At 38.7% G+C, this 25,352-nt stretch overlaps 1 protein-coding gene and 1 long non-coding RNA gene across 4 annotated transcripts in view; one reads left to right on the top strand and one right to left on the bottom strand.

Annotated features, from left to right (window-relative positions):
• The window catches only part of SEC62 (SEC62 homolog, preprotein translocation factor), a 30,766-nt gene extending 18,690 nt beyond the window's left edge, over positions 1 to 12,076 (bottom strand). Inside the window, exons 1-5 of one of the 3 annotated variants that reach the window (XM_016942284.4) lie at positions 11,363 to 11,434; positions 9,642 to 9,848; positions 8,857 to 8,953; positions 2,541 to 2,649; positions 1,211 to 1,316 (exon numbers count right to left, since the gene is read on the bottom strand). In XM_016942284.4, the coding sequence (XP_016797773.1) occupies positions 1,211 to 1,316; positions 2,541 to 2,571 (137 nt within the window). In that variant the 5' untranslated portion in view covers positions 2,572 to 2,649; positions 8,857 to 8,953; positions 9,642 to 9,848; positions 11,363 to 11,434. Of the gene's footprint in view, positions 1 to 1,210; positions 1,317 to 2,540; positions 2,650 to 8,856; positions 8,954 to 9,641; positions 9,849 to 11,362; positions 11,582 to 11,820 lie in introns of those variants that run through there. The other 2 variants (XM_063806376.1, XM_063806377.1) reach the window with 2 other exon arrangements.
• Positions 11,462 to 24,039, top strand: LOC744515 (uncharacterized). The gene is made up of 2 exons (XR_001713792.2): positions 11,462 to 12,242; positions 23,059 to 24,039. It is a non-coding gene; the product is annotated as an uncharacterized LOC744515 (long non-coding RNA).
• Positions 24,040 to 25,352: the final 1,313 nt, after the last annotated feature.

Raw genomic sequence — 25,352 nt, 5'->3', positions numbered from 1 at the left:
CTGTCGCCCAGGCTGGAGTGCAGTGGCGCAACCTCAGCTCACTGCAAGCTCCGCCTCCCGGGTTCACGCCATTCTCCTGCCTCAACCTCCCGAGTAGCTGGGACTATAGATGCCCGCCACCACACCTGGCTAATTTTTTGTATTTTTAGTAGAGATGGGGTTTCACTGTGTTAGCCAGAATGGTCTCGATCTCCTGACCTTGTGATCCACCTGCCTCGGCCTCCCAAAGTGCTGGGATTACGGGCATAAGCCACTGTGCCCGGCCGAAACCTACTGTTTCTAAAAGGTCTGTAAGTAACCTCTAGTCTTTGGCAACTAAGAATTTTAAGAAATATTCAATAATTCTTTAACTTGACGGCTTAAGAAACCAGGTTGTGAAATAGTGGTTTTTAAGAGGGTTCTTATGTGCCTGATACTTTAGGTGCCATTAAATAAAATATTAGTACACATAAAATAATCTAAAATCCCAAAAGATAAGCTTTAGTGTTATGAAAACAAAATTTAGTTAACATATATTAAGAAAATGCTTAGTATTAAGTAAACCAAGAAAAAAAGAAAAGAAATGGAAAGAAAAACCAGCATACTTCCTTCCAAAAGGAAGGTGATTTTGTCTTTTAGGTAAACCACTCACCATCAAAAGTTTTTTCAAAACAGAAAAAGTATCTATTATGAAAAATATATGTACATTACTGAATTAGCTGTATTTCATCTTGAAATTCTCAGAAAAAGATAAGGTAGATGTTGCAGCTTCCTTGATTTTAGAAGAAATACTACATTAGCAAACACTGAACCAAATAGGAAAGGGTATGAGGCTTATGGCTCAGAGTGCAGGCACTAAAAAAGTAGCAGTAACACAGCTAATAGGAATTCCTGCAAAAGTTTTGAAAGAAAGACTCCTCAACCAATTTGCTCTACAAAAGAAAGAACTTTCTTTTCTACTGTAGGCACTGGTATATGACTTTTGTTGCTGACCCTTCAGTAGGGCTCACAAATATATAAAATAGAACAAAAATAAAAATTATATACAGTTAAAAGTATAATAGTCTAATACCAAACACATTTCCAGAGGTACCAAAGAAATCAGGTTACATGTGAAAACAGTATTTGAGTTATGCTGTAGTATCACTACATTTAATGATGTAAGGAGCTTCAGGACTATGAAGAAAATTTAAAATTATTATGTTATTCTTCACTAAGAAATAAACAGTACCTGTTGCAGTAGTCAACCACAGACTCCCTGGTTGTAAATAAAGCTTCCTCTCCTTTCTTGGCCTTTGCCCACTTTGAATCCAAAAGACAGTCCACTGCTTTTGAAGCTAAAGAAGAAATTCATTATTTTAAATTTAGCATACATGGGAATTTATGTCTATCTAAATAATATTTTATAAAGTGAAATTTCAACACTCTGGCAACAAAAAAGAAAACCAAACTCAACAGAAAATTAAATCTAACATGATCATGATTAATAGTTCCCCAAAACCTCAACTTGTGAACTATATTAAGTATCTTTTAAAAGTAATGTTGGGAAATAATGGCATTCAGAAAGACCAACTAAAGCAAGTTAAATTAATGGGGAAATATTCAAAAATTTAAAATATCTGTATGTAACTATCACTCTTATTAATCACAAGCATATGTAGATAAACCAAAATGTTCACCACTCCCTGCAAGTAATAAAAATTCTCATCAAGTTTTACTCTAATACACTGAGGAAGAAGCTCTGTCAACAATCCACTGCTGTCACAAGAAACAGCTAAACGTATTATATCTGAAGAGATTAGCACATCTACTTTTTAAAACTTGTAATGAATGTCAAATCATTAAAAACAGTAAAGAAAGAGACGATAAAGGACTTTTCCTCTATACTGGCAATTTAGTTTTTTTTTTCTTCTAAGAGACAGGTTCTTGCTCTGTCACCCAGGCTGGAGTACAGTGGTGGGATCATAGTTAACTGCAGCCTCTAACTCCTGGGCTCAAGCCATCCTCTCACTTCAGAGGCGCATGCCATCATACTCATCTAATTTTTTTGTAGAGATGGGGTCTCATTGTGTTGCATAGGCTGGTCTCGAACTCCTGGCCTCAAGCAATCCTCCTGCCTTGGCTTCCCAAAGTGTTGGTACTATAGGTGTGAGCCATGACACCCAGCTGCAATTCACTTTTAATTGATGAGAAAGGCAAACTCAACCTCTACTTATAAGCTCTGGTGTTATAAATGACATCAGCTTATAATGACATTGTTTGGGGAAAAAAAGCCAGTGCTCTTAGTTCCAAGTACGCATACTATCTAAACAAAAGGTAGTATTTTAAAACACTGAAAATAAATCCTATTTAAAAAAATTTCCAACAATTGTTATTAGAAAACATGTTATCTTTTTATTATAGACATTTTCAATCATAAAAGAACAGAATAATCAACTGCCATATGTCCATCACCAGAACAATCACATTTGGAAAGCACTTTTAAAACTTCTACATATCCCAAATGTAGGTTAACTTCATAACATATGTACACTAATATGATTTTACTGATATAATCCTACCAATAAAATAATCAACCCGGTGACCCATCATATTGGTGGACTTTGTTGGACAGTTGAATCGAAGATACTTGGCCACAGCCTTCTCTTCTTTAGATGGTTCACCAACTTCCTGCAACATACGAATATTAATTTAGTATAATCATATACTTGAGAAATTCATGCGCTGAATAATAATTTACAAATCTATTTTATGAATCTTTTCAAGTGGAGTACAGGCCTTGCTTTCAGGCTTTCTCTGGAGCAGACCTAATAATGTATTCAAAAGACAAAAATGGAGATTTAAAGAAACTACGTTTTTCAAATATAAGTTGATAGAGGCAAAGCCTGTCCGCTTCTTGGCTTCAACTATGAGGCATTTGAGTTGTTTTTTCCACAATGGTAACTACTTTGTACCAGTTCACTTTCATTCTTATACAGTCTTTTTTTTTTTTTTTTTTTGAGATGGAGTCTCACTCTGTTGCCTAGGCTAGAGTGCAGTGGTGCGATCTCGGCTCACTGCAACCTCTGCCTCCTGAGTTCAAGTGAGTCTCCTGCCTCAGCCTCCCAAGTAGCTGGTATTACAGGTGCCTGCCACCATGCCCAGCTAATTTTTGTATTTTTAGTAGAGACAGGGTTTCGCCACGTTGGCCAGGGTGGTCTTGAACTCCTGACCTCAAGTGATCTGCCGGCCTAAGCCTCCCAAAGTGCTGGGATTACAGGCGTGAGCCATCGTCACCGGCCTATAGTCTCTTTTTATAAGCCACAAAACAGTAATTAAAAAGATAAGATGTTGCTAATAGTGAGTATCCAAATGTCAAAGTAAGTAGAAACAAGTGTCATAAATAAATGTTAAAATAACAGCCAAAGATATGTATCCTGAACAATGGACAACAGATCGCAGGAGTTCTCAAATTAATCAATGACAGCTGCCCCCAATGTGGTAGCCATAAGAACTACTGACACAATGACAATTTGTATTCTCTTTCCTTTCCCCCTGTGGCTGCAGATACCAGACACTCCTGGGACTGTCTTTCTCATCTTCTCTTCTCCAGTAAGGGTGAGGCAAAAATGAAAAATGCAAAAAGAGATATTACTGTATCATTTGAAGATGTGATTAATGGAAGTGCACTGACAAAGAGTCATTTTGGAAAGGCCGTTGTAATCCTTCTCTGCTTTCTTTCTTCTATATCTTTTCCCAAATTTTCTATTATTTTCTTCATTGTTTCTCATTCCCCATCTTCCCTTTATTCCCTTTCATTCTGAACTTCTTTGACAATTCCTCCTGTGAATTTATTTTCCCTACTCACGTACTGAAGAAAATGAAGGCAGTCTATCTTTGTATACATCTTATGTATAAACTTTCAAAAGCTGTCTTATTGCTGTAAGCTATTGAAACAAATGCACTGTACTTAATTACTGTCTATAATTACATGCTTAAGCACAATACACAGAACATTCAATATTTCCAGCAACATATAATCTAAATGTGAATGATTTCAGGAAGGGCTGCTTCATTAAAGAATAAAATGACAAATAATAGTAAAAAATAATCTGGCAAGAATCTAAGATGCTAAGAATTAATGCTAAAGACAGTTGTTTGAAGCAAAAAAAATCTAATGATGCAAAATAGAAAAAAGAATCTATCCAACTTATCTATGTCGGGTTTTTCCAAAGTTAAGAGAAGTCTGAATTCAGTTATGTTTGAGGAAAATAAAGAACAACCAACACACCTAGGTTTCAGCTTTAACTTTATCCCAAAAAGGAATAATTTGTTAGATGAAGTGGAAGTTTTTGTTTTGATTACTGAGTCTCCTGGCAGGTACATCTCTCATTTCTTCCTTTGTATTTCGCAAGTCCTCTACTTCCAGTAGCCCAATTACCTGTGTAAGATCATACCAGTGTACAATTCCTACAGTCTGCAACTACCAGCTGTGGGCTATTTGTGGCAAGAAAAATTAAGAGCCCAAATCACTCAACCCAAAAGAAGACTACTATAAAAACCAAGTATTTATGAAATTAAAACTTTTATATATGAAAATATGTATCACAAAAAGTAGATTTTTTTTTTTTTTTTTGAGATGCAGTCTTGCTCTGTCTCCCAGGCTGGAGTGCAATGGTGCTATCTCAGCTCACTGCAACCCCCACCTCCTGAGTTCCAGCGATTCTCGTGCCTCAGCCTCCCAAGTAGCTGGGATTACAGGTGCCCACCATCATGTCCGGCTAATTTTTTGTAGGGATGGGATTTTACCATGTTGGCCAGGCTGGTCTCGAATTCCTGACCTCAGATAATCTGCATGCCTCAGTCTCCCAAAGTCTTGGGATTACAGGCGTGAGCCACCACGCCCAGCAAAAAACTGGAACCTTAAAAAATGGCAAATTCAAAATTTAACACTCCAAGTTCAGGAACAACTACAAGATTCATAATGATTTATTTGAGGCCTGACTGCAAAATATACTTTCTGATATAATAAAAGGCAAAAATTCCTAATTAAAATTTTTGAAACCATGCTAAAATATATTAATATATGTTAGTATCAGGTATATTAAGTGATAGTATTTAATTATGTTTGTAAAATACACTACACTTCGCAGAGCCTCAATTAGTAAATAATAGTCTATATATTCATACATCTGAAAAAGTAATACTATAAAAGTTGAATACTATAAATGGTTTATAGAAACCAATTCTATTATATAATCACACCACACATGCTCAATTTTTTCCTCATCTGATACATCTGTTGTCAACTTAAAATCCATCTAATTAAATAACTTGTTACTGGGAGGTGCCTGATTAAAAATTGTGGGGGAGAAGTCTGAATAAACGTGACCTGTTCTTCCAGACTTACAGAGTACTCACCCTATCATCTTTGGATGCTACAGTTAACAGCAAAGATTTGTAAGGCATGATATGTACACTCTGTTACATAACTGTTAGAAGCAGTAATTATTATTTCCCAAAAAGAGGGGCAGAAAAAATATTTTTGAAATACACAGAGTAGGATGGGTCGGGTGGCTCATGCCTGTAATCCCAGTACTTTGGGTGGCTGAGGCAGGCAGACTGCTTGAGCCCAGGAAACCAGGCTTGAGACCAGCCTGGGCAACATGGTGAAACTCCTTCTCTACAAAAAAAAAAAAGATAGAAAAAGGTGGTGCACATGTGTAGTTCCAGCTACTCAGGAGGCTGAGGTAGGAAGACCACCTGAGCCCTGGTAGGTTGGGGCTGCAGTGAACCAAGATCATGCCACTGCACTCCAGCCTTGGCAACAAAGTGAAAGCACCCAAATTAGGAGTGAGATTACCAATGTGGACGGGAACACTGGAAGAGGAAGATAAAGTTTGAAAGATGAACAAGTTTTGGGTAAACTGACTGAAAAGCCATAAATATTGTGGCTGAGAATGACACAAAGTTTGGCTCTAGTAGAGACAAGCTAGGAAGTATTGGGAGATTAAGAGTGTAAAAGCGAATAGTCATCGAGGTAGGCAAGGAAATTTCTACTTTACCCTGTAAGCAGCAGAAAGACCACTAGTAGTTTCTGAATAGGACATAATTAGAAAAATGATTTAGACATGATTTTGGTGGCTGTGTGTAGGATGAACTGGAAAAAAATGCATAAGGCAGGGAAATGGATGGAAGACTACTGTAATATTCAAGTAAATTGTAGTGTGATACTGGACTATAAATGGGAAAGAAATTTAGATATCTGAAACATTTCAAATGTAGAACAGATAGAACTCAATGATAAAGGATAAATAAAATGGCTAGGTAAAGATGTCAGATTTCTAACTTTATCAACAGAAAAGAAATTTGGAAGGAAGGTAATTGTAGAGAATGACCATATCAAATTTAGGCATGATACAAATATACTCATACTAACACTCAGTTATACCATTCCTGAATACAGACATAAATATACTAATCTACTGACTGCTGATAGAGGCATCACATGTAAAACCTGATTAAATATTAGGATACATAAAAAATTGAGAAGTTGATTACATATTACGCAATAGGGAACCTGATATGTATGCACAAAATTTAAAAATCTTATTCTAACAATTAATTTCAAGTTCACCAAACTCTTCTAAAACTGCACCCTGTCCTTTGTAAAGGCACTATCAAGAGGCAATGAAAGGAAGAGACCAGAAAACACGGACTTGGATAATCTCTCTCAACTAGACACAGAATTAACTTGTTTACTGATACTTTCTTAAAGTATTGCAATTTATTAACTTATAATAACTTATCCATATTGTAGGCTGCCTTCAATGCAACAATATAATTTGTGCCATTGCTTGGGCGTTGAAGCCAGAAAGATAGATTGCTGTAGAAGAGTACCATGAGAGGCAGGGCTCAGTGGCTCATCCCTGTAATCCCCACCACTTTGGGAGGCCGAGGTGGATCACATGAGACCAGGAGTTTAAGACCAGCCTAGGTAACAATTTCTGATACTCCATCTCTACACAAAATTTAAAAAAATTAGCTAGGTGAGGTGGTGCACACACTTGTAGTCCCAGCTAGTTGGGAGGTTGTGGCCAGAGGATCACTTGAGACCAGGAGTTTGAGTCTCTAGTGAGCTATGATGCCATCACTGTATTCCAGCCTGGGCACCAGAGTGAGACCTTGTCTCTTTAAAAAAAAAAAAAAAAAAAAAGTACCATGAGAACATGAACAGATACTTGGGATTACAAGCACAAGCCACCACATCCAACGTGCATGCAGTCTTCACTTTCACTGTTCTCCTGATGCAGCATAAGAAGGTATAAAAGTTTTACCTTCTTTTTGTTTATACATTGGACTACAGTACCTCCCCCTCTTTGTTCTCTTTTGATGTAAACAGAATATTTTTATAATTTTCCTAGAAGACTTCTAACAAAGTGAAGGCCTTTTGGGAATAGTAGCACCCACTAATAAAGAGAAACCAACCTATCAATCTTCAAACAAATGGAGAGAACTTCTTAGTTCAATGAATGAACACAACTGTCTTACAACGAGGAAGCTAAGAGCCAATAAATTTAGGCTGGACTGCTTTCCTTTCTTTGCACCCAACACCAATACACTGGGTGCTGTAACTTAAAATACAAAATTATTTAAATTGGAAGTTTGGTTAGAATACTCTTATAAAATTCTTTAATAAATACTATTTTTTACTTTAGAATACACCAACACTCAAATACTATAATAAAATAGAGTTTGACATTTCTAAGTTATTTTAGCCAATATTTAACCTTTTTGAGAAAAAAATCAAGAGTACGTATGTCACGGGCACCAATCTTACAGAATTTGTGATACAGAGGAACTTTTAAAAATTACTACATCCAATAAAAATTAGCTTAGTTGATCTGTCAACCATGAACTGAGCAAAAAAGAAAAAGGCTTGGTTCAAGCAGTATAAAATATTTGTGAAAAATGCAAATAGTAGTTTAACAATAAGATCTGAAAGCTGGAGGGGACCTTAATCATTAGTAACAATATGTGCTACACAAATAACGCTGTACAAGAGTATCTAGACAACAGCAGTACCCTTCTGTAATAGCTCCAACTCCCTTCTATTGTATTCTTTCCTTAGCAATGGGTCTGCTAAACTGCAAAACCCTCCATTAAGCCTTTGAGTGGTAGTTTTCTGATTTAGGACTGGCTTCCTGAGTTCTTTCTCTTCAGAATATTCAGAGTCAGAAATTAGACCTGTATAGTCTGGCTATATAGTCCCAAATTTTCTCTTTTCTTCCCTGTCCTGAAATTAAGCACATAAGCCCATGATATGTCAAGGTTTTATTGCTTGCCAGGAAGACAGATGGGTGCAACAAAAATAACTAATGGAGGGTTATAAAAGTTCTAAGAATTAGCCATTTAAATGTCTCAAAACTCAACTGGACATTAAGCAGAATACTGAATGGGATGATTCTCTTTAGCAAGGACAAGTCATGTTAAGTCTTTACGTTGTATAATTCAATAATAAAAGTCAGGATTAAAGTATTTCAAAGCAACTTATTTTTTATCTATTGTGAGACAGAAAGAGTATTCAGTTGGCAATCAGAAGACCTGGTCTAAATCTGGTTTTACTATCTTGATTGACGATCCTGGATTAAGTCACAAAACCTCACTGGACCTCAGTTTATCTGAAAAACGAGGGTGTCGGGTGAGATCAGTCAGCTGTAGGATCACCACTCTGCTTTCATGTTAAGACTGAATTTATGAAAAAGGCTTCCAAACAAACCCTACTAGATCCTTTTAAACTCTAAAATTTCTTGATACCAGGATTGTAAATCAACTTCTACTATGCAGCAGCACATTGTTAATCTATATGTAGTTACTGTATGAGTACATGTAGCTCACTTCTGGTTTTCAGTGACCAGTAATGAGTCCAAGAAGGAAATGTGACAACAGTCCTCTTGCTAGAAACTTCGATGGGACACGAGAATCTGAAATTATACTGAATTACAAAGAAAAAGCAAATTAGCTACTTTTTTTTTTAACCCTGAACTTATTTGTTTGTATCAAACATTTCTCCCCAATGTGCAAAGTATAATTAAAGATCACTGAATCTATTAACCATCTTTCTAAACATAAAACATCAAGCAACAAATGACAGAAACTCAGTTGGTATTACAGACCTTTTGCCTAAAAATTCTACAACAGGATCTTTTTTGTAAGTTAAACTCTGAACTTTTCATTACATTTGATCTTTTTATCACAAGTGATGTATTATAGTTTCTGATTATCTGGAATGATAAAACTTTCTAGGCTAGTATATTTTCATAAGTGTGTTAGGCTGCATGAAAGTAGTACTCTAAGATCTCTCACAAACATTTTATACAGCCATGTAGAAAATTTCAAGGACAGAAAAATAAATGTCACTTAATTTTGCAGTATGCCCAGTAGATTTTAATAATCAATCCTCAAATAACAGAAAGTAAATAGCTATACTCTACATAACTCCCAACCTAAATAGTTTACTGAATAGAGGGTTGTTAATCTTTCTTCAGCATATCAAAGAGTAGTTAACAAAAAACAAAATAACAATCCAATCTAAATCCTTCATCCTGGGTAAGGAGTAGAATAGAAGGGAGGGGCTACGTGCCAAACACTTTTAATAACTTTTAATAAATAAGTTGACTCACCTATTATTTTCACAGCAACCTTAAAGTTTTTCTTTCTTCTTTCTTTTTTTTTTTTTGAGGTAAATATGTTTTCTTACCGATGCAGACAGGGAGGTAAAAATTAACTTGCTCAAAGTTACTCAGCCAATAACTGGTGGAGGTGGGGTACAAACAGGCAGTTTGGCTCAAGTTTTAGCTCTCTGCCACTGTCACATTACTCCACAGCCTCTGTTTAATATAAGATCACAACTAAATAAGAGCAGCTATTCAAAAGGTGAATTATATAACCCTTACAACAATATTAAAGAGCAACTGGAATTGTAAAACAATGTGTATTGAAGGGCATAAAATTGTACTGTCAAGTGTAAATCTAAGGAGTTCTGTAAGTACAAATCTGACAGACAATTTCAATATACAATCTAATAAAATACTGTATACCCACGTCAGAGGAATAACACTAACTCTTGAAAGATTAAGAACAGTATAATTAGAAACTTCTACTGATCTTAAGACCTAGTCTTATCTGTCTGAACTCGAAATCTGCCTCTTTCTAATTCCCTTCTGCACCCTGTTCGGAACTACTTTATTTCTGCCAAATTCCAAAATTCCAAATTTACTGATCATGTGTGTCTTTTTCACAGCACTTAAAAAGTTTACAGAAGAATTTTAACTTGCATAGCTCAAAACACCTGTATTGTAGGCCAATAAATCGATAAACTTAAAAAAAAAAGAAGGGATAAAATGGAAGAAAGAAAAAATCATTCTAAGCAATGAAATAGTAAGGAACAGAAAGGCAATGATGAATGTAACAATTTATGATTATAGTAACAATTTACTACATGTGATCAATTTGAGGGCTTATGAAGGTTTCTCAGCACATCAGCTGATGAGACGACTAATAAATATCCTGAGTCCAAGATGTTCTACATAATTAATCCTCTTGGCAAAGAACAAGAACCAGGGAAAATCGCAAGGAAGAAATGCACAAATGACATGCATGTGGAATTAGGGAGAGATGTTATGTAGGTTACTACGAGGATGACACACTGACATGTGAAAGGTTTCTGGGCGCCACCAGCTCGTTGCAGCACCAACGAGGTTGTGGTTGTTTACACCACGTCGCCCGGAAAAAAGCCGGCAAGCTTCAAGTGGACTATTAAGTCAATAATATTGAAGGGAAAGAAGGGCAACGCAACTGAACATCTGGATGAGCAGATCCCTGCCTAGGCCCCGAGGCAGCTGACCAAGTCCAGATCATTCCCCCTTACGGTCTATGCGCACAAAGAACCAGCTGCTTTAGGTCAGTCCGCCGCCTCCTGCTACCCCTATTACCGTGGCCTTGATTTCAGGCCAGCTAAGGCCAGAGGATGGGGTAAGGGAGGGGAAGAGCCCCGGGAAGGGTCAGCGTCTGCGCCCCAGAGGAGGCTGACCTTCCAGCTCAGGCCCGGGACAGCGCGACCACAGGAACTCCAGGCCCACAGCCGCGCCTCCGCAGCCGGATTCTGAGCGCGGCGCCTCCTTCCTTCCCTTGCTGCTCCACCACCACCTCCGTCTCTGTCTCCGCCGTCGCCAACACCGCCCCCCCTCAGGCCCCTCACAACGCGCAGCCTGCAGCCAGCTGCCTCGCGGCGGAACCCCACCCCACCTCGCCCTTGCTTTCGCTCGCCCTTTTAGGGGGCTTTCCCCGCCCCTTCCCCTATCCAGCGCGCCGAAGCCCCCTGCCCAGAGCTCGGCTTTGCTACCTGGATCCGCTTCTTGTGTCTCCTGCGTTCCGCCATGTTGGCCGCTCCGCCCGGTTCCCTCTGACGTGGAGCGAGGAGGGGGCGGTGGAAACCTCGCGAGAGTGCGCCCCGAGGCCCGTTATGTAATCCGCCGGCTGGCGCCCCTGGAATGGGGAGGTCGGCCGCCTGGCGGGGCCACTGGTCCTTAGCGGTGCCTTCTCTCCCCTCTTCCCTCCGCTCCTGCTGTGCGGGAACTGGAGAATCGTTAGGACGTGGAGGAAGCAGAGAAGTGGATCAGAGAACAGGAGGGCTGGGAAGAGTCCTGGTTTCTCAATCCTGACTGAGCATCTGAATCACCTGAGAAGCTACTAAAATGCAGATTCCCGACCCCACCCCCTTAGAGTCAGAGTCTGTGCATTTAGGGTGCGGCCTTTCTCAGAGGGATCGACTGAGACCTACTGAACCCTAGAAGTCTTTACCTGAGGCAGTTCCTGCAATGTACTGTATATTTCATGACATTCCATGTAAAAGATGACAAGACCGAAACCGTTGAGTGACAGAGATATTAACTGACTTATCTAAGGCTCCACAGGTGGTAGATGGCAGAGCCGAGACCTGAGCCAATTATCTTTTCTCCTGCACTGTGCGGGGTAATACAGCTCGTTTAAAACAAGCTGGAGTCTCCATTCCGTTTTCCGCGTTGCTTCTCACAACTCACTGTTAGAATCCAGAAGTAAGAGAACCCGGGGAAGCGTAAGGAAGATGAATAGGACAAAGATTCTAAGAAGGTGGGAAGGAAGAAGGCTGCAGTCTATTTCAAGTCTGGTGAATTTCAGTCACTGTAGCCTTTATTGTTATTTTAGAGCCACCTAGACCAAAAGAGAAGGAGCTTAAATTGCTGGTAAATGCTTAGATAGAAATTCCCTTGACTGACTTTATAGAGATCTTTAAAGCGTTTTTAATTGTAGAAAATTGGGAAAATTCAGAAAAGAAAGATGTTCTTTTTTTTTTTTTTTTTTTTTTTTGAGGCTGAGTTTCGCTCTATATTGCCCAAGCTGGAGTGCAGTGGCGCAGTCTCGGCTCACTGCATCACCGAACTCCTCGTCTCAACTGATCTCCCTCCTCAGCCTCCTGAGTAGCTGGAACTACAGGCATGCGCCACCACACCTGGCTAATTTTTACTTTTTTTGTGTGGAGATGGAGTTTCCTTATGTTGCCCGGGCGGGTCTTGAACTCCTGGGCTCAAAACGATCCACCTGTCTCTGTCTCCTGAGTAACTGGAACTACAGGCGTGAGCCACTGTGACCGTTCAGTTTATTTTCTTATAGTATTCTGACTTTGTGTGTGTGTGTGCATGTGTGTTTGTATTTATATTTTTTCCTGTTTCCCAAATTGAGATCATATGCAACAAGGCAGCTGCTTTTTTCACTTAATGTTAGGTTGTAAGCGTTTATTATACCATTAAAATTTTTTTCCAGGTTTCCCATATTATATATCTAACCTAAGAGCAATTAAATGTGTAAGTAAGGCAAATTGCAGCATCTTGATGCCTAATTTTTTAATAAAGTAAGATTGCTGAATTTTTTTTTTGGACTATGCAGTTCTGGTCTCGGGAGTCATTTAATTCCTTTCTCCTCTATAATCTATAATTTGGGTGTGTGTATAGTCAGGGATGGGGTGAGAAAGAAGTAATTATTCTTGCCAATTAACCCAAAACATAATATAGAATATGAAATGTCTTTATTTCCTTCAATCCCTCTACCCACCCAGAATGATGAATCTGTTTTGTGCTGTTTTATGTGGACATAAACACTGGACTATTTTATAGGAGACCTGGTCTATAAATGAAAATATTATTGCATTCAGTAGGTATTGAGTGCCTACTAGATAGATGTCAAATGTTAGGTTAGGACTATGGTGGGGAATAAAAAATCCTTTATAGACAATGACTCATCCTCAAGTTACTGCCTTACTATTTTCTTCATCAGCAGAGCTTTAATTTAGTGTCCTCTTGTTCTGTCATTCACTCCTTAGATTACAACAATTTGGTTTCTACCTCCACCATCCAGTGAGAATTATTTTGTCAAACCCAATACCTTCTCTCAGCTAGCATCTTACTCAGTATTTGACAATATTGACTGTTCTTCTTGACTTCTTTTCCTTCTTTGGCATGTATATCAACTTCTTTCTGATTTCTCGTTGACTTCTCTCCTTTTACCCAATTCTCACATGTTCCTGGCCACTGTTTTTATATGTTCACCTTCCTCTTGTCTCTTCTATTTGTGCATTCTGTTTACAAATTAATTCCAAAATACTGCATTCATGTTTAATTCCAGATTTCTTCTGGATGTTTCCACTGGATGTCCAACTAAAAATCACCATTTCCCCAGCAAAACCTGCCCCTTTTACTGTAAAACTCTAATAACTACATCGTTGTTCACTCAATTACTCATGCTAGAAACCTTGGATGCATCCCAACCATGCCTTTCTGCCAGTCAGTCACCAATCCTGTTGATTCTACAGCTGAGATATTTGGAATTCTTCCCTCCCTCATCATTCCCATTACCATTGCCTTGTTCAAGTCCTTATCATTACCTACGTGAACTAGTATTGCAATGGCCTTTTAATTGTTCTCCTCACTTCTATGCTCTTTACACTCCAGACCTTCTTCCTTCCATGACTCCCCGTTGTGTGTAGCAGCATGAATGATGGCTAATGTTCACACATATAACCTCAGATTTATGGGTCAAATTTCTGGGTCTCCTTTCCATTTAATATTTATATAAAAATATTTATATAAAAATAGCTCAAATCCTTTTCCCAGCACACCATCTATATCATTGATGGTGGCAGTAAGGAGTTTCCCCTAGCCACTTCTAGTTCCAACTTACTTTTGAATTTCCAATATTACTCTTATTATTTGACAGTTATTTCTCTCCCAAACGAGGAGTATTTTTTGTTATTGTTGTTGTTGTTGAAGACAGGGTCTTGCTCTGTCGCCTAGGTAGGAGTGCAGTGGTGTGATCTTGGCTCACTGCAACCTCCGCCTCCTGGGCTCAAGGGATTCTCCTACCTCAGCCTCCTGAATAGCTGGGACCACAGGTCGTGCCACCACGCCCAACTAAATTTTTTAATTTTTTGTAAAGACAGGTTTCTCCATGTTGCCCAGGCTGGTTTCTAACTCCTGGGCTCAAGCAGTCTGCCTGCCTTAGCTTCTCAAAGTGCTGTGACTACAGGCATGAGCCACCACACCTGGCCCCTGTTCTTTCTTTTGCCAAAGCAAAACTATTAGTTACAAGAGACTTTACTGGAGATTTTTGAGGAAATGAGTTATATTTATTCATTCATTAAACAAATGTTTATTGAGGGCTTATTATGTGCCAGTCCTTGTTCTAGACACTGAGGATATACTAGTGTTCAAGAGGCAAACATCCTGCTCTTGTGGAGCTTATATTTTGGGAAGAAGAGAACAGACTGTAAAACGCAAGAAAGCAAATTATATGGTACAGTCGTCCGTCAGTATTGGCTGGGGATTACTTGCAGGACCCCTGTCAAAAATCTGTAACAGTGAATGACAGTGAGTAAATCAGGATTAGTTCTAGATTTTAGATGCTTAAATCTGCAGATGCTTAAGTTCCTCATATAAAATGATACAGTATTTGCATATAACCTATGCACATTCTCCCATATACTTTATATCATCTCTAGATTACTTATAGTACCTAGTACAATGTAAATGCTATGTAAATAGTTTTTATACTATGTAACTTTAAAATTTGTATTATTTTTATTGTGGTATTGTTATTTTCTGTTAATTTTCTTTCCCAAGTATTTTCAATTGGTTGAATCAGCAGATGTGGACCCTTGGATAGGGAGGGCCCACTGTATGTTAAAAGCCTTACAATAGAAACAAAGCAGGGTAAAGGGACTGCTTGCAGTGGGAAGGAGGGTGTAATTGGAACTTAAATGGTCAGGGCAGTCCTCTTTGAGGAGATCCACTTTGACCAAAAATGGCATGAAGAAGAAGAAGGAGCAAGGCCAGTGGGTATCCTAGGAAACCATACTTAAGGTGGAGTGAACAGCATTTACAAAAGTTCAGAGGTGGGAGAGTGCAGGTGTGTTTGAGTAATAGTATGGAGGTCAGTGGCTAAAGCAGATTCAATAGAGGAAGAGGAGCAGGTGATAAGATCAGAGGGAAATGGGGCTAGATTGTGTAGGCCATTTAATGACTTTGGCTTTCACTCTGAGTAAAATGAGGGCTTCAGAGGGTGTGCCACGATGGATTAGGGTTAGAAGAATGACATAAAATGGCTTCTGTTTAGAAAGGACCGTGATTGCTGTGTTGTGAATAGACTGTGAGAGGAGATACAGGGATAGAAGTGGGGACTTAGTAGGTTATTGCAGCAAACAGGTGAGAGATGATGGTGGCTTAGACTTGGGTGTTTGCTACAGAGGCAGTGGGACATCTTGGATTCTGGTTATATTTTGAAGGTAGAGTCAATGAGATTCTGAATATGAGGGAAAGAGAGGAATCAAGGATAACTTCAAGATTTTTGGTTTGACCAACAGGAAGAATGGAATTGTAACTTACTAAAATGAGAAATATAAGAGTGAAAGAAGTTTGGCATGAGAATATAGAAATTTGGTTTTTGGTGTGTTAATGTGAAGAAGCCTAATGGACATCCAAGAGGAAATATGGATTGCACAGCCACCTATATGAGAAGCAGAGTTCAGGGAGAAGTCTTGGCTGGAGGTATAAATTTGGGAGTTGAATGGAATCAGAATATGTTGCCCCCAAATATGCCACTTTGGCATAAGGATAATTTTGACCTGAAGGCAAATGAGAAAATCAGACACAGCAAGAGCTCTCTGTCCTTATCTGCCTAAAAGAGCATAAATTCTCACAAAGGTGTCCCCATTCTTCTCCCATACCGAGACAAGGAAAACAACCCTTACCACCAGAAGTGGAGACAGCACCAAGATGAGTCTGCACAAAGAAACCTTACTATAATCCTTATCTACCATTAGTTTCCCCTATATTTTTACCTTCTCACAGTTTACCACCTCTATAAACCCAAACTCCCTTTTCTTTATCTAGTTACTTCTCTTCAATTTATCACCCTTTGTTAAGATGGCATATAAGCCCCGAAGTCTAACCACTTCTTTGATTTTTCACTTATTTTCCATGAAGCCCTCATGAATGGTAAAAATATTAACATCAAATAAAATTGGTACACTTTTCTTCTGTTAATCTGTCTTTTGTCAGTTTAATGCATAGGCCTCAGGTACAGAACCTAACAGGATAGGGAAATGTTTTTCTTCCCCTACAGAGTTATCAGTGCATAGATGGTATTTAAGTCCAAGAACCTGAGGGATCACTTGCCTCCCACCCTCCAGGATGTCTCACAGACTTCTGCTTTTCATCCCACCTCTCTAATCCTTTCTTCTCAATCTTTCTTGCTGGGTTCTCCTCTTCCACTCTTCCTTCCAATGTTAGAATGCTAATGGCTTTCCTATCTCTTTATATGCTTTAATCCATAACATAGAGCCCACAACTTAAATAAGGAGTATTAGGTATTGATATCTAGGAGTTCCCTGGCCATCCCTGTAGGCCCTCCTCATGTCCTTTCCCACTGCTCCTGACTACCTGCCTACTTTTCTCCACTCACTCTAGAATACTTCCCACCCTTCTGAATCTCTTCTCTTTGCCCCTGGGCTCTGTCACTTCTCCCTAGGGTTGTCTCTGAAATTCAGAATTTTCCTTGCTTTATACAGTAGACAAATTGGGCTCTTTACTCTCAATTGGATTCCTTTGGACATGTTTTTGTAAATTAAGAAATTCATTACCATGTTGTGCTAAACAAAGTATTCTCCAATCTAGATCTCTCTCTGGAGGACTGATGAATAGGTAGGAACTTGAAAAATTCAGTTTCCTGGGAACTTCCATCTCAGCAAGTGGAAGGGAATAATATAGAAATGTATTCCTATTGATCAGACTTATGCAAACTGGGAGCTGATAGGTTTAGTTTTTTGTTCTAAATAATACTTTTTCTGGGTCCATTTTATATGTTAAACATATATATGTGACAAAATCAAAGAGAAAATTCTAGGGAACTAGAGCAAATAACAGACCTTTTTTTGATGTCGTTTGTATAAAAGCAGTTTAGAATATGTAGTTAATAATGTTAGTGATTTAATGTTATCACAAAGAAAAAATAAATTTAATATAAAATAGCTCTAATATAAAATGCAATGAATCTAATATTATTTAAGAGGTAAATTAATATTTTAAAATAAGTTGATACTTCTACTCAAGAAATGGCATAAATTTAGCCAGGCATGGTGGCATGTGCCTGTAGTCCCAGCTACAGGGAGGCTGAGGTGGGAGGATTGTTTGACCCCAGGAGTTCGAGGCTGCAGTGAGCTGTGTTTGTGTCGCTGCACTCCAGCCTGGGGGACAAAGCAAAACTTCGTCTCTTAAGAAAAAAAAAATGGCATAAATAAGTAAGTATATAGAAAAACAAACACAAATACTGTTTTGAAAAAGTGTAACATTTTAACTTGCTAATACTAGACTAAGAATATATAAAAATAATCACTTCATCTTCTTAATTAAAATGGTAATTATTTTGCCATTTTGAACAGAAAAGGTAGCAGTATCATTCTCATTCACATATGGAGTTCTTATGGTTTCCCCTTACATTTGCTTCGTCAAGGTTCAATGCAAAAGGGAAATTAATGTAGTTTTTTAGTTAGAAAGATACTTAATTAGGAGAATTAAATGCTTCCAAAATCATTGAAAGTGTGAAGGACCATGTGCCATGTTGGTCCTGCCTGAATAACTGCCAGACCCTACAGGACTAACCAGCCGGGGGAACCTCTACCTTTGGGGAGCCAGGAGGCCACTGTGACAACACTGTGTTCAGTAGACTACTAGGAGAGCTGTGATCCAATTGCCAGGAAGCCAGGATCAGAAAGTTCTTGCCAGCACTGCTGCTGTTGCCTCCTACTCTCACAAAGATCAAGACTGCATGCTAGAGTGATGCTGTAGAAAAACCATCTCCATGACCTTGCTGGGCAGCAGCAGCAGGAAGATGGCCTCCTTGTCACATTTGTCCTTCTGATACTCTACCAGTGCATCTAATTAGAACTGGAACTCTAGTTGAGGGAGTCTGGGAAATGAAGACTAGCTTTCCATCTTTTGCTGTGTGCCAGTTGACCATATCTAATATCACTGTCTTCTTTCTTAAGGTAACCACTTCACTCCTACCTTTTCACCTTCCTAAAGGACAACTGTGAGACCACTCTTCTCCCGTCACTCCTCTACCTCACCATTTATGCTTCCACACCTACGTGTTTTCTTCTTCTTCTTCTTCTTCTTCTTTTTTTTTTTTGCTTCTCCTTCCCACCTGGCCTATCCTTCAAGGGTCAGGTAACATGTTACCCCCACAGTGGAAGCTTCTCTGAATTATTTCTTCAGCAAACTCAATTGACCCTTTTTCTGGGCTCCTACAACATTTTGTAAAAATCACTGCTATAGTACATATAATTGACATCATAAGTTGTTTTTCTTTCTGCCAGACTGTGAACCTTTCAAGGGCAGGTACTATGTTTTAGTTTTCTGTTCTCAATGTCTAGTCCAGGGTCTGGCTCAGAGTAAATAAATGTTGATGGAGTGAATAATAAATGATGAAAATGGCATAATCTTTGTCCTCTGGAGCTTTAGTAAGTGAGGGAAAGATATTTATATATTATGAGGCAGACAAAATTCTACTGGGAGGTCTTCATCATATCCCAAAGACTCTATTTTCTATATAGAAATATCTATATCTATCTATCCACAAATATTCCTCTGTGGAATTTAGAGACAACCAATTTGACAAGAAGCTTCCCTAGATTTGGTTGAGGAAGCCCTTCCCTGTGCAAGAAGAGAGATTCTGGGAATCAGTCATTTGCCTAGTTTCTTGTAAGTGTAGACTTACCTGAGAACAGAGACATGTAAGCATCCACTCTCTCAACCTATCTCCAATCCAGCAATTTGAGAGGAAGTATAGGGTTTGGCAAAGCTAAATCTCCAAAATGAAAACCTCTTGGGCAAGTAAAGGCAGCTAAACCTCATAAGTTGTTAGTATACCCAGACTTTGTTTCTTGTGCAAGCCCATCTATTAAGATGGACAGGCATGATGGTTCATGCCTGTAATCCCAGCTACTTGGGAGGTTGAAGTGGGAGGATCTTGGTTGAGCCTAGGAGTTCAAGCTATGATCATGCCAGTGCACTCCAGCCTGGGTGATAGAGAGATCCTGTCTTGAAAATAAAAACAGAAGATGGAAAGGGGAGTGGGATGGCAAAGGTCAAGAAGGAAGACTCAGCACAGAATCCAGGGAAGTTATGAGGGCCAAGGAAACTAAGACTTCCAGACCTGGACCTCACTTGCCGATTGGGAAAAAATCCTTAAACCTATTCCTTCTTACACTGGCCTCAGATGATTTTCTGACAACTCTTGTACTCATGTGCTGTTGTCCAGCTGATGTTTAATAATGTGGATGTCTCTGAGATGAAAAGAACAATAGGCCAGTAAACCTTACAGACTGGATATTTTAACTTTTAGGTAAATATTTAAATAATTTGGCAGAGGTTGTTATAAGTAGTAATTATGGGTCCACCCCTAAATTAAGGCTACTAGTTATTCAATTATTTTTCCTTGAGTATTTGTATAAGAAACTACTAAACGATAACACTTTATAATCTTCCGTGTCATGTAAGATGTTCCGCTTCCTGTGGCTCCAATTATTCTATCATTTTTTTTTATTCTACATATTGCCTCTAGGTTATACAAGTTTTTTTCCTTCCCCTGGTAAATGAAATCACTACATTTAAAGTGGTATATTGCTATATTTTAGGCAAACAGCAAAAAATATAATAGGTTTCTTGCCTAAGCTGTACCTCCTAAGGAAAGGGATTTGGGGGTCTTGATTTTTCATCTGCCAAATGGAAAATCTTCTATCCATTTTCACCCAGGAATTGACAATCTGAAGGTCAGTGTATTTAGTGCTCGATTGTCATAATAAAATAGTCCCCAGCAGAGATCTCTTCAGATTATTGCAAGGGCAAACCAAGATTACTGAAATATTTTCACATACAATTTTTATACTGACCTTCAACTTCTGATAATAAAATAAATGCTGAAATTTTGGAGAGTGCTTTTAAGAAATGCCTGAATAAGCCAACATTTGACTAATCAAAGGATAAGTTTACTTGTCCAGTTGTAAATTCAAGCATGAATATAATTTTTGTAATTAATATGTATCTTCACACTCTCTACAAACCAATATTGTAATAAGTGAATTTTGCTGTCTTAGTTTTTAAAATTTATTTTTATTATTCTCAACTTGTCCTTTTGAAATGCTTTTAGACTTATTGAGAAAGTTGCAAAAACTAATATGAAGAATTTTCACATACTTTTTACCTAGCTTCTACAAATGTTCTATTATGTAACTATAGTACCATTTTTGAAACAGGAAATGAACTTAGTATTACTAAGTAATCTACAGACCTTATTCAGATTTTGTCAGTTGTCCCATTAGTGGACCTTTTCTGTTCAGGATCCAGTCCAAGCTCACCAATTGCATTTAGTTTTCATGGTTCCTTGGTCTCCTTTAATCTGGGACAGTTCCTCAGTTTTTCTCTTTCATAACTTTCACTCTTTGAAGAGTACTGGCCAATTATTTTGCAGAATGTTCTTCAATTTATGTTTGTCTGTTATTTCCCAATGATTTAATTCAGGTTATACGTTTTGTCAAGAATATCATAGAAGTGACATTGTACCCTTCTCAGTGTGTCTTGTCAGGAGGAAAGTAGTTGATGTGTCTTGTCATTGGTAATGAGGCACTTTGATCACTTAGTTAAGATGGCATCTGGCAGGTTTCACTGCTGTAAAGTTACTGTTCTTTCCTTTGAAATTAATATGCATCTTATGAGGGGATACTTTGAAACTATGTAAGTATTCTGTTTTTCATCATACTTTTGTCTATTAATTTTAGTATCCATTAATTATCTCTGACTGACATAATTATTACTGTGGTGTTTACCAAATTGTGATTTTCTATTTCTGTCATTCCTTCTACATTTATTGTGATACTACTGTAGGGAAGAGTTTATTTACTCATTTACTTATTATCAATTTGACCTGATCCTCTAGAGAGTATCAGTTAGATGCGATTTGTGAGTGAGAGTCAACATGGTGACCTTTGTACATCCATCTACCATGGTTCTGTTGGCATCCACCCATTTATGCCAGGGGTGCACAGCTTTCCAAGAAAAAGACCTTGAACTCTGTGAAAGCATATAAAACATGGTCTGATGGACTAGTGTGGTCCTCATGAGGGCACGAGTTTTGGAAAGAACAGTGTGGAACATAAGAGGAAGGAGCACCCTGTAAGAGAAGAAGGAGCCCAGCCTGGCAAGTTAGACCCAGAAATAGAGCATGGGCTTCAGATGGGGTGGAGATTTTAGATTATTGCTGTAGAATTTACCTCAACACAGACTTCTAGCAGTAAGTATGATCATTGGCAAAAGTTCTTTAGCGTATTAATTAAAGGAACTGTGAGAGTAAATGGTCTAATACATTAGATCCACACAACCTTACTGTGGGACCCTGTACTGCTGCACCTGAGTGTCATCCAGATGGGGTATTGTCCTTTTCACTTTGTAAGGTCAACTGTTTGGATCTGTAGTCTCAAGGACATTTCAGTTCCAGCTTTACCAGCACAGCTGCAGGACTGTAGCTCAATGACACTAGATGTAGCTCTAGGCAATGTTGAGTTTCCACTCCACCAGTACCCAGGGATAGCCATGGGCTCAGGAGTTGTTTCAGTTCTGAGTGATGCTTCTATGGAACCACCTGCCACAGAGGATGTGTTCAGCTCACCAGAATGGGAAATAATGACAATGACGGGCTCATAGGCACATGTAATATCCCTGAAGTCTATAGCAAATTTATAGAAATAGGGACACTATTAAACATTGGATCTCTCAGAAAAAAGGCCCTTGCCAGATGACAGCCCTTTGGCCTTGGACTTCCCAGCCCCCAGAACTGTGAGCCAATAAATTTCTGTTCATTATAATAATAATAAAAAACTGGATCTCTTACATGCAGTTGAGCAAGTGGGGGGGGGGGGTACTATTGAGGCTTAGACATTAATATTATATTAAACAATTTTAAATTGGGAGACCATTAGGCTGGAGTGACTTCAAGCAGGTTAAGTTCCTACATAAGTAAACTGAAGCCCAGTGTGAGTGTGAGTCACTCATGTTGCTGGAAGAGTGTAAATGGGTGCAACCTCCAGAAAATGCAATTTTGCAGCATCTGTGAAAATTTTAATTACATAAGCACCTTGGCCCAGAATTCCACTTGCAAGAATGTGTCCTACAGATATGCCTGTACCGATATGAAATTGTATATGCCATACATAATAAAAAGTTTGGAAAGAGCCTGAAAAAGTCTATCAGCTGGCTAAATGAGACTGGTTAAATAAATCATGATAGTCATACATGATGAGATGTCATACAACATTTTAAAACAGTGAGGAAGCTCTTTAAGTACTGTTGTGAAATAATCTCTAGGTATTTTAGGTGAAAAATTTCCAACATAGTATGTTAACATTTGCAATAAAAAAAGAGGTTAAAAAGAATATATGTACATTTTTGCTTGTTACAGGAGGGGATTTAGTGGCAGGAGGACAAAGTCAGAAGAGAAATTTTTCACAGTATACCTTCTTGAGCCATGTGACCATATGCTCTAATTTTTTTAACTATAAAATTTAAATTAAAAAAACCACAAAAATTCGACGCAACAGCAGCAGCCACAGTGGCTGAAGATGAGAGGACTCCTGTGCCAGCCAAGGTGGAAGCAGAAATTACTCCCCAGTCTCCACTGACTACAGGAACAGCAGGGCCACACACCCATTTGGTGGCCATAACATTGAAAGCTGGGACAGCAGGACTGGTCTGGACCTGAGGCGTAAAAGACAACACTTGCAGCCAGCCCTGGTACTTGCATAGCGGCAAAATGTCCCAAGCTGGAGGAAATGGATAAGAATTGGGTACACATCACCTGTATTGGGAATGAACAAATGTGTTCGGATTATTTGGAAAAAGCAGACATTCTAGAGGTAGGGAGTTCTAAAGCCTTGGTGCACTTGAATGGATAAACTTCCCAGGAGCAGAGTTTTCCAAGCATGTCTCCCTGTGGTTCACCTCTACCAAGCTTAACCTACCTTCTGCTTAGGCAGAGCGAAGAGGCACCTCAGCATAACTCAGATCACAATGGAAGCATCTCATTTCTTAAAAGCTGTCAAGGAATTGGTGTGAGGTTTAAAAACGTCTCTGAGCTTGATGGAAGGAAGGTAGGCGGTGATAGTTCATGCTCCCTTTCCTCCAGACACTTCTCATTTTCCTTTCTTAACCTGCTTTGATATTACGATTTCTTTTGCTTCATTTGTTAAGTTCTCTTACAGCACTTCTTGTTCACAAGTGAGTGAAGAGCTGTTCTCTGCTTGTAACGTTGGAAATGGGGGAGTGTTTCAGAAATGACACAACAAAGCATTAAGCCATGAAACAAGAAAGGGAACTTCAGATAGAATTACAACAATCATTTGAGAATCTCACTGAGAGCTAATAAAAGCCACACACACACAGAGGAGTGTTTTCCAGTTATTTTTTTGTCGTACTTTGTTGAGTTTCCTGCTTTCGGTTTTCCTAACTTAGCCACAGAAAGTGTAGGCATGAAAAACATATTGGCTGGATTTCCTATAAGACTTCGCGTTTTAGAAAACAAGCAAACAAACTCAGATTTTGTCATACTAGCACCTAAGGCATAGTTCTTGCTTTTTTTCATTCTTACACACTCACACACACCACAAACACACACACACATACACGCACACATGTATGTCTGTGTTTGGATAGATAGAGATACATGTCATAGACCATTAACTGCTAGGGATATTATAGGTCATAAGTTGATGTCTTCATTTCACAGATTAGAAAATGGAGGATTAAACAAGTAAAATGAGTAGAATGACCCAGTTGAAATTTAAATCTAGATCTTGTAGCTCCAAGTGAAGGGCTCCTTCACTTGTGAAGCCCTGCCAATGGGCTTGTAAAGTCCCTCTCCTTTTAAGGAGCATTCCCTTGAACTTAGTACAGTATTGTGGTTTCTTGATGGTTCAGATAAGTCCTTGACATGGTATTCCTTTGGCAGGCACATGGGAACAGAATGGTGTAGCAGTTGCTATATTACCTTTAGCAGCATGTGACAAAAGAGCTGGTTTGGACATTCAAGCATTGATCTTTTTCCTAAATATCATTTACTCATGCAAGTAGAACCTGTGTTAGGTTCTGAGATGCAAAGATACTTAAAAGAATATTTACAGTAAGATCCCAGAGGGGGAGAGAGAGGAATGATTGAGCATTGGATATACACCAAAATACTTACCACAGTGGAATTAAAGGCTACTCTTTCCCATCTCCTTTTTTTTTTTTTTTTTGTTAATCTTAAATGTCTACATTCTGTATAATGAACATTCATTGCTTTTAGAATTTAAAAACTTCACCGGGCACGGTGGCTCACGCCTGTAATCCCAGCACTTTGGGAGGCCGAGGTGGGCGGATCTTGAGGTCAGGAGATCGAAACCATCCTGGCTAACACGGTGAAACCCCATCTCTACAAAAAATACAAAAAATTAGCCAGGTGTGGTGGCGGGCATCTGTAGTCCCAGCTACTTGGGAGGCTGAGGCAGGAGGAGAATGGCGTGAACCTGGGAGGTGGAGCTTGCAGTGAGCCGAGATTGCGCCACTGCACTCCAGCCTGGGTGACAGAGCGAGACTATGTTTCAAAAAAAAGAATTAAAAAAACTTATTTTTAATTTAAAAAATTGACGAAGACATGTTATGATTTAAATGTATTTGTCCCTTCAAAATTCATATGTTGAAACTTAACCTCCAAGAGGA

This window comes from Pan troglodytes, chromosome 2 (genome assembly GCF_028858775.2).
Source record: "Pan troglodytes isolate AG18354 chromosome 2, NHGRI_mPanTro3-v2.0_pri, whole genome shotgun sequence".
NCBI lineage: Eukaryota > Metazoa > Chordata > Mammalia > Primates > Hominidae > Pan > Pan troglodytes.
The sequence above is the reverse complement of the archived record's forward strand: the minus strand, read 5'-3'. Positions and strand labels throughout refer to the sequence as shown.